At 42.6% G+C, this 9,800-nt stretch overlaps 1 protein-coding gene across 2 annotated transcripts in view; it reads left to right on the top strand.

Moving 5' to 3' along the window:
* Positions 1-5,432: 5,432 nt before the first annotated feature.
* NUDT15 (nudix hydrolase 15) overlaps positions 5,433-9,800 on the top strand; it is a 13,013-nt gene continuing 8,645 nt past the window's right edge. The window contains exons 1-2 of one of the 2 annotated variants that reach the window (XM_017873796.1): positions 5,433-5,804; positions 7,620-7,816. In XM_017873796.1, the coding sequence (XP_017729285.1) occupies positions 5,647-5,804; positions 7,620-7,816 (355 nt within the window). In that variant the 5' untranslated portion in view covers positions 5,433-5,646. The remainder of the gene's footprint in view (positions 5,805-7,619; positions 7,817-9,800) is intronic. The other variant, XM_017873795.1, reaches the window with a different exon arrangement.

Raw genomic sequence — 9,800 nt, 5'->3', positions numbered from 1 at the left:
TATATATATATATATATGGATCTATTTCTAGTCCCTCTCTTTTGTCTCATTGATCTATGTGTCTATGTTTTTACCAATACCATACTCTCTTGATTACTGTGGCTTGATCCTAAGTCTTGAAATCAAGTGGTGCGAACCCTCTAAATGTTTCCTTTTTAAAAACTGTTTTTATTATTCTAGTTATTTGTGTTTCCATACCAATTTTAGAATCAACCTATCAATTTCTTTTTTTTTTTTGAGACGGAGTCTCGCTCTGCTACCCAGGCTGGAGTGCAGTGGCCAGATCTCAGCTCACTGCAAGCTCCGCCTCCCGTGTTTACGCCATTCTCCTGCCTCAGCCTCCCGAGTAGCTGGGAATACAGGTGCCCGCCACCTGCCCGGCTAGTTTTTTGTATTTTTTAGTAGAGACGGGGTTTCACCGTGTTAGCCAGGATGGTCTCCATCTCCTGACCTCGTGATCCGCCCGCCTCGGCCTCCCAAAGTGCTGGGATTACAGGCTTGAGCCACCACGCCCAGCCATCAACCTATCAATTTCTACTGGAAAGGGAAACCTTCTGTTATTCTGATTGGGACTGCATTGAATCTATGTAAGTTAATTTGTAGAGAATCGACATTTTAACGATACTGGGTCTTCTGATCCATGTTTATCATATTTCTCTTCTTTTACTTAAGTATTTCATTTTCTTCAGCAATGTTCTGTCAATGAAAAGAGCCAACTCTGGCAAACTATGCATGTGACAAAGGAATAGTATCCAGAATCTACAAGGAATGCAAACAAATCAGCAAGAAAAAAACAATCCCATCAAAAAGTGGGCAAAGGACATGAATAAACATTTCTCAAAAGAAAATATACGATCAGCCAACAAACACGAAAAAATGTTCAACATCACTAATCATCAGAGAAATGCAAATTAAAACCGCAATGAGATACCACCTTACTCCTGTAAGAATAGCCATTATAAAAAAGTAAAAAAACAACACATGTTGGCCTGGATGTGAGGAAAAGGGAACACTTTTACACTGCTACTGGAAATGTAAACTAGTACAACCACTATGGAAAACAGTATAGAGATTCCTTAAGGAACTAAAAGTAGAACTACCATTCAATCCAGCAATCCCACTAATAAATATCTACCCAAAGGAAAATAAGTCATTACATAAAAAACACACATGCACATATAGCAGCACAATAAGACACGGAACCAACCTTAGTGCCCATCAGCCAACGAATGGATAAAGAAAATGTGGTAAATGTACACCATAAAATACTACTCAGCCATAAAAAGGAACAAGATAATGTTTTCTGCACCAACTTGTATGGAGCTGGAGGCCATTATTCTAACTGAAGTAACTCAGGAATGGAAAAGCAAACATTGTACGTTCTCACCTACAAGTGGGAGCTAAGCTATGAGGATGCAAAGGCATAAGAGTGATACAATGGGCTTTGGGGACTCAGAGGGGAAAGTTGGGAGAGGGGTGAGGAATAAAAGACTACATACAGTGTACACTACTCAGGTGATGGGTGCGCTAAAATCTCAGAAATCACAGCTAAAGAATGAATCCATGTAACCAAAAACCACCTATACCCCAAAAACTTGAAATAAAAAAAGAAGTTAAACTCTGTAAAATAGTTGAAGTGATTTATTCTGAGCCAAATATGAGTAACCATGGCCTGTGACACAGCCTTTGGGAGACCCTGAGAACATATGCTCAAGGTGGTTGGGGAGCAGCTTGGTTTCATACATTTTAGGGAGACATGAGACTTCAAATACACTTGAGATACAGATTGAACACTGGTTTGGTCCAGAAAGGCAAGACAACTTGAAGTGGGGCAGGGGTTCCAGGTTATAGGTAGATTTAAATTTTTCTGATTGGCAATTGGTTGGAAGAGTTATTATCAATAGAAAGGAATGTCTGGGTTAAGATAAGACATTGTGGAGACCAAAATTTTATCATGAAGCTGAAGCCTCCAGGTAGTAGGCTTCGAAAAGACTAGATTATAAATGTTTCTTATCAGACTTAAGGTCTGTGTTAATGTTAAATGCCGGCTGGCTTTTCCTGAATTCCAAAAGAAAGGGGGGCATAATGAGGCATATCCGACCCCTGCTTCCATCATGGCTTGAAACAGTTTTTCAGGTTAACTTTGGAGTTCTCTGGCCAAGAGGACGGAGTCCATTCAGATGGTTGGGGGTGAAGGTGTTTAGAATTTTATTTTTGGTTCACAGTTTTTTGTTTTTGGAATGAAGTTTCACTCTTGTTACCCAGGCTGGAGTGCAATGGCGTGATCTCAGTTCACTGCAACCTCTGCCTTCTGGGTTCAAGCGATTCTCCTGCCTCAGCCTTCTGAGTAGCTGGGATTACAGGTGCCCGCCACCATGCCCAGCTAATTTTTGTGTATTTAGTAGAGACGGGGTTTCACCATGTTGACCAGGCTGGTCTTGAACTTCTGACCTTAGGGGATCCACCTGAGGTCGTCAAAAGTGCTGGGATTACAGGTGTGAGCCACTACGCCCGGCCATTGGTTCAGTTTTATAGCTTTCAGTGTAGAAGTGTTCCACATCTTTTGCTAACTATATTTCTAAGTATGTTTTTTATGGTATTATAAATGGTCTTGTTTTAACAATTTACTTTTCTATGGTTCATTGCTAATATATGGAAATATAATCAATTGTGTATATTGACCTTGAATCCTATGACCTTGCTAAACTTGCTTATTTGTTCTAATGGCTTTTTAATTAATTCCTCAGGATTTTTTTTTTTTTTTTTTTTTTTTTTAAAGGGGGTTCCCCTTTTTAACCCAGCCGGGGTGGAGGGGGCCGATCTCAGCTCCCTGCAAACTCCGCCTCCCGGGTTTACGCCATTCTCCTGCCTCAGCCTCCCGAGTAGCTGGGACTACAGGCACCTGCCACCTCGCCTGGCTAGTTTTTTGTATTTTTTTAGTAGAGACGGGGTTTCACCGTGTTAGCCAGGATGGTCTTGATCTCCTGACCTCGTGATCCGCCCGTCTCGGCCTCCCAAAGTGCTGGGATTACAGGCTTGAGCCATCGCGCCCGGCCTAGGATTGTTTTTTTAAAAAAAGACGGTTACTTATTCCTTTCCAATTCAACTACCTTTTATTGATTTTTAAATTTTATTAATTGTGCTAACTAGAATCTCCAGCAACATAACTAAACGTGCTCAGAGTGGATACCCTAGCTTCTCCCAAATCTTAAGTCTTTCACCGAGACTAAGGCTAGGCTAGTGCTATGGCTGCCATAACGAAGTGTCAAAGATTGTGTGGCTTAAATAACAGAAACTAATTTTCTCACAATTCCGGAGGCTAGAATTCTAAGATCAAGGTGTCAGCAGAGTTGGTTTCTTCTGAGGCTGCTCTTCTTGGCTTGCAGACAGCTGCCTTCTCCCTGTGTCATCACGCAGTCTTCCCATAGAACATAGTCCGGGTTCTAATCTCCACTTCTTGCGAGGACACATTAGAATAGGGCCTACCCTAATGGCTTCATTTTAACTTGATCCTGTCTCCAAATGCTAAGGTACTGGAGGATAGGACTTCAACATAGGAATTTTGAGGGGACACAATTCAGCTCAAAACAGTCATTAAATACGATGTTAGCTGTAGGTCTTTGCAGATGCCGTGTATCATGTTGTTAAAGTTTCATTTTATTTCTAGTTTGCTCAGAGGTTTTGTGGGTTTTTTAAACTACAAATGAGTATTGGATTTTGTTAATTTTTTTTTTTTTTTTTGAGACGGAGTTTTGCTCTTGTTGCCCAGGCTGAAGTGCAGTGCCGCGATCTCCGCTCGCCACAACCTCTGCCTCCCGGGTTCAAGCAATTCTCTGCCTCAGTCTCCCGAGTAGCTGGAATTACAGGCGCCCACCACCATGCCAGACTAATTTTTTTTGTATTTTTTGTAGAGACAGGGTTTCACCATCTTCGCCAGGCTGGTCTTGAACTCCTGACCTTGTGATCCACCCACCTCAGCCTCCCAAAGTGCTGGGATTACAGCTGTGAGCCACCATGCCAGGCCTGGATTTTGTTAAATTTTTTCTGCATCTGTTGAGATGATTATATGTATTTCCTTTTTCCCTCTGTTAATATGCTAAATTACATTGGCTTTTCAAATACTAAGCCAACCTAGTATTTCTGGGATTAATCCCATTGTTTAATATATTATCCTTTTTATATACTACCATTTTTTATTTGAGAAGATATTGTAGAGTACCCTTGTAATGAATGTGAATGTTGATAGTAAGGAGAGATGCTGTAAAAAGCTTATCCATTTACTATAACATAGAGAGTAAGCATATTACTTAGAAATACGTAGGCAAATTTCAGAAATACAGTTCAAAGAGTTAAAAGTGATTCTGGAAGTAGGAGTAGAGGGGTCAGGTTGTTCTTGTTGCGGTTTTTGCATCAATTTACTTCTTAAAATCATAGCTATAAGTCACACGCAGTGGTTCACACCTGTTATCCCAGCACTTTGGGAGGCCCAAGTGAGAGGACTGCTTGACGACAAGAGTTGGAGATCAGCCTCGGCAAAAGAGCAACTGCCCACCTCTACAAAAACAAAATTAGCTAGCTTGGTGAAAATTAAAATAAATAAATAAATAAAATTACCAGTATGTGCACATTACTCTGGTAGAAGTAAAAATAATGAGAGAGAAAGAGAAAATCCTCCCAGTGACTAGTCATTTGTTTTTATGATTCAGCTGGTTTGTGTTTTGCAAGGTACATGGTGTGCAGACATCTGAAAACGTGTTTTCCACTGTTTGTAACTAACTCGTCCTACCATGATTTATCAATTAGCCTTTATTTCCTCCCATGACTTATGAATATACTTTAAGCATAGTTGTTTATAATGGGATGTTTCTAAATGACCTATCCTTGTCCTGGTACCACACTAATTTGGGCTATAGTGCAAATCCGTGCACCACAGTGGACGAGGTCATTCAAGGGAAAAGAGGAGAATGTGCGGTGTTGCCGAGGTTTGTAAGAGCAGGCAGCTTGTACATGCAAATACACGGTTTGGATGAATCTGGGAGTGGATAGGCTGATGGGTGATGAATACTCAAGGCACAACAGTAAGCAACTTTAGTTAGAGCGAAACTCTTTTTTTTTTTTTTTTTGAGACGTAGTCTCGCTCTGTCTGCCGGGCTAGAGTGCAGTGGCGGGATCTCAGCTCACTGCAAGCTCCGCCTCCCGGGTTTACGCCATTCTCCTGCCCCATTCTCCTGCCTCAGCCTCCCGAGTAGCTGGGACTACAGGCGCCCGCCACCTCGACCGGCTAGATTTTTGTATTTTTTAGTAGAGACGGAGTTTCACCGTGTTAGCCAGGATGGTCTTGATCTCCTGACCTCGTGATCCGCCCGTCTCGGCCTCCTAAAGTGCTGGGATTATAGGCTTGAGCCACCGCGGTCCGGCCTAGAGTGAAACTCTTAAAGCACGCTGCCCTTCGGCAGGAAACACGACATTCCGCAAGCCGATAGCCCCCCGCGACGCATTACGCACAAAGGACAGCTGGAGACGCCGAGGCGCGCTCGCTTTGATTTCGGCGCCTGCGCCTGCGCGGGGAGAGATTGGCTGAGGCCGCGGGACTGGGCAGTGAGCGCGTCACTTCCTGCCGCTGCCAGGCGCGTCCTCCCGGGCGCTATGACCGACAGTGCAGAGCCGCGGGGGCGGCGGCCCGGAGTTGGAGTCGGAGTCGTGGTGACCAGCTGCAAACATCCGCGTTGCGTCCTCCTGGGGAAGAGGAAAGGCTCGGTTGGAGCCGGCAGTTTCCAACTCCCTGGAGGTCATCTGGAATTCGGGTGAGCAGCCGCGGAAGCGAGGAAAGCGTGCGTGTGCGGAGGGACGAGCTCACACTGTGCTTGCTTCGTGCGCCGTGCGTGAGAATGTCCGCGCTGACGCTGCGTCCTTTCTCCTGCGTTCCCTCGGTTCCTCCCCTCGACCTCTGGGCGGCGTAGGCTCCCGCCCAGGATGGGGCGCTATGCCGGGTCAGGCATAGAGACGGGGTTTTGCCATTTTGGCCAGGCTGGTCTCGAACTCCTGACCTCAGGTGATCCACCCGCCTCAGCCTTCCAAAGTGCTTCCAGGCGTGAGCCACCGCGTCCGGCCGGTTTCCATGTGATTTAGACCAACACAGATCAATTTAATACCTACTGACCGCATGACCAAGCCCATTAGCTTGGCTAGAGTGCATCCAAAAAATAAATAATCATGAATGAGTATTGGATTTTGTCATTTTTTTCCTGCATCTGTTGAGATGATTATATGTAAAATTTTAGTTGCACTCTACCCAAGTAAATGAGCTAATGAAACGCTTTGAGCCTCAGTTTCTTCATCTTTAAAATGGGAGCGTTGGACTAACTCGCCTTTAAGCTTCCTTCTGCCTTGGCACTTCCGCGATTCGATTGTAACTATCAAAGGAGTTGGACAGCTAAGGAGACTCAGTTCTATACAAGAGTGAAGACAGCCCGGATAGGTTATCACCTTGACTATACTAGCATGGGTGTGCGCATATGTCCAGACTCATCAAATTGTATATATATTTAACGTGCATTTTATTAACATGTTATTTTATGTGCATATTTAACGTGCACATTTTATGTGCATTTTATGTGCATTCCGGTATACGAAACACTTTTGTAAAAAAAAAATCTTTTCAAGTAAAAAAAAAAAAAAAGCCTGGGATGGTGCTAAAAGTGGATTCTGAAGTGAGAATAATGCTAATCAAGAACAGATAAACAGCATCTAAAGCATCAGACCCAGCACTTGTTTTTCCTTCAGTATAAATTTTCAAATGTACATCTAAGTGGAGAAAATAGTGAATCCTTTTGTACCCATCACAGAGCATTTTCTTTTTTCATCTTGACTGCCCTTCCCTCCGCCACCCAAAACACACACACACACCCCTGAATTGGACATTTTTAAGATCACTGAGGAAAATGCTACACACACTGGGTATCAGATGATACTTAAAGAATTATTTTGTTAGGTATAAAAATGTTTGTGGTTATGTTTTTTTAAAAAGTCTATTCGAGGTACATACTGAACTATTTAGGGATGGTATAATAGGATGTCTGAGATTACCTGTAAAATAGTTTTAAAAAACCCCCAAAACACACGCGCACACACACACACACAATTAACATTTAGCCATCTCAGCACTAATTTACAGCTGGAGTGCAATGGCACCATCATGGCTCACTGCAGCCTTGACTTCCCAGGCTCAAACTATCCTCTTGCCTCAGCCTCTTGAGTAGCTGGGACCACAGACTGTAGGCACACACCACCACGCCCGGCTATTTTTTTTTTTTATTTTTTTTTGAGAGATGAGGTCGCACTATGTTGGCCTCGGCTGGTCTCAAACTCCTGAACTCAAGCTATCCTCTTGCCTCGACCTCCCAAAATATTACAGACATGAGCCACATGCCGGCTGATTTGTTGTTTTAAAGCAAGAACCAATTACAGTTCTTTTTGCTTTACACTAGAAATTTCTAGCCAAGAATTTCATGGTAAAATATATATATACACACACACGTATATACATTTATATGTATATACATATATACACACATATGTATATATAAAAGATATAATTAATTTTTTTTTCTGTTTTCCAGTGAGACCTGGGAAGAATGTGCTCAAAGGGAAACCTGGGAAGAAGCAGCTCTTCACCTGAAAAATGTTCGCTTTGCCTCAGTTGTGAATTCTTTCATTGAGAAGGAGAAATACCATTATGTTACTATATTAATGAAAGGAGAAGTGGATGTGACTCATGATTCAGAACCAAAGAATGTAGAACCTGAAAAAAATGAAAGTAAGAGAATTATATATAATCCTACATTTTTCTTTGAGGAGAGCATGTGGTCTGGAGGAATATTACAGTGTGTTGCCATATGAAGAGAATGCTATTGTCTGAATGCTTATGTTCCCCCAGAATTCTGTGTAGAAATCCTAATTCCCATGACGGTGGTTTTAGGAGGTGGGGCCCTTGGGAGGTGATTAGATCATAAGATAATGAATGGAATTCGTGCCCTTGTAAAAGAGACCCCTGACCCCTTCCATGATGTAAAGATACAGAGAGAAGATGGTTGTCTATGAAACCTGGAAGTGGGCCCTCCCCAGACATGGAATCTGCCAGTGTCTTGATCTTGGACTTCCCAGTCTCTAGAACTGTTGAGAAATAAATTTCTGTTGCTCATAAGCCATGTAGTCTAAAATATTCTGATTTAGCAGTCTGAATAGCCTAAGATATGTGAATGTAGAGATGTAATATAGAGATACAGATAGGTAAATATATTTGGACCATGAAGAACCAGACTGCCTGTGTTTGTGTCCTGGTTCTTAGAGCTTTGTGACCTTGGGGAAATTATTTCGTGCCTGGGCCTCTTTTCTCATCTGTGATAATAGTAAGTACCTTGGATGGGTTCTTGTAAGGATTTACATATGAAGAACCTCGTGAACACAGTAAGTTTTATTGTTAGTGTTTAATTTTGTTTCAGGCAGTAATTTTAAGGAAAATATTTTATCTGTTTTCCTCATTTTCTCACCTGTGCAGGAGAGTTAATACCATGCATTTACTGTAAATAATTATACTGATAAAACAGTTATTGTTTCAGAGCAGTTGGGTTCTCCTTTCCTGCTGCCCAGAAAAAGCCAGTACCCTGAGACAGTAGGAGTTGTAGCAGAGAAAGAGTTTAATAATCACAGGGCAGCTGCCTGAGGAGGACAGGAGATAATTCTTAAATCCTACCCACAGAGAATTAAGAGGCTAGGGTTTTTCAAGGATGGTTTGGCAACCAAGGGGCTAGGGAATGAGAAATGCTGATTTGTTGGGTTGGGGATAAAACCATAGGGATGTCAGCTGTCTTCTTGTGCTAAGTCAGTTCCTCAATGGGGGCCTCACAGGACCACTTGAGTCAGTTTCTTTGTGTGGCTTACCGATTTGGATGGTACCAGTTGGTCCATTAGAATGCAAAGCCTGAAAAAGATCTCAAACACTAATCTTAGGTTTTACAACAGCAATGCCATCTGTAGGGGTAATTGGGAGTTATAAATCTTTTGACCACTAGCTACATGCTTCCTGAGCAGTAAGGCAAGTTATAAAATGATGCCTGGTTAGAGTTTAACTATGCCTACATCTTTTTTTTTTTTTTTTTTTTTTTTTTTTTTAAGACGGAGTCTTGCTCTGTCGCCCAGGCTGGAGTGCAGTGGCGGGATCTCAGCTCACTGCAAGCTCCGCCTCCTGGGTTTACGCCATTCTCCTGCCTCAGCCTCCGGAGTAGCCGAGACGACAGGCGGCCGCCACCTCGCCTGGCTAGTTTTTTGTATTTTTAGTAGAGACGGGGTTTCACCGTGTTAGCCAGGATGGTCTCGATCTCCTGACCTCATGATCTGCCCGTCTCGGCCTCCCAAAGTGCTGGGATTACAGGCTTGAGCCACCGCGCCCGGCCTAACTATGCCAACATCTTAATAGAGTTCTGGCCCTTACCATAATTCTAACCTTGTGACCTCTTATTAGTTTTACAAAAGCAGCTTTGGTCCCTCAACAAGGAGGGGGTTAGTTTTGGGAAGGGACTATTATCCTTGCTTTAAACTGTAAACTAAATTCCTCCCATAGTTAGGTTGGCCTGTGTGTAGAAATGAGCAGACAATTTGTGAGGTTAGAAGCAACGTGGAGTCAGCTTTGTTAGATTTCTGTCACTGTTATAATTTTGCAAAGGTGGTTTCATTATCTGTTACCCTCTATGTTGAATTGAGTGCACTAAAATTTTTTTTTTTTTTTTTTTTTTTTTTTTTTT

Source organism: Rhinopithecus bieti, unplaced genomic scaffold, assembly GCF_001698545.2.
Source record: "Rhinopithecus bieti isolate Rb0 unplaced genomic scaffold, ASM169854v2 scaffold_7398, whole genome shotgun sequence".
In the NCBI taxonomy this organism is placed as follows: domain Eukaryota; kingdom Metazoa; phylum Chordata; class Mammalia; order Primates; family Cercopithecidae; genus Rhinopithecus; species Rhinopithecus bieti.
This window is presented reverse-complemented; position numbering and strand designations above follow the sequence as displayed.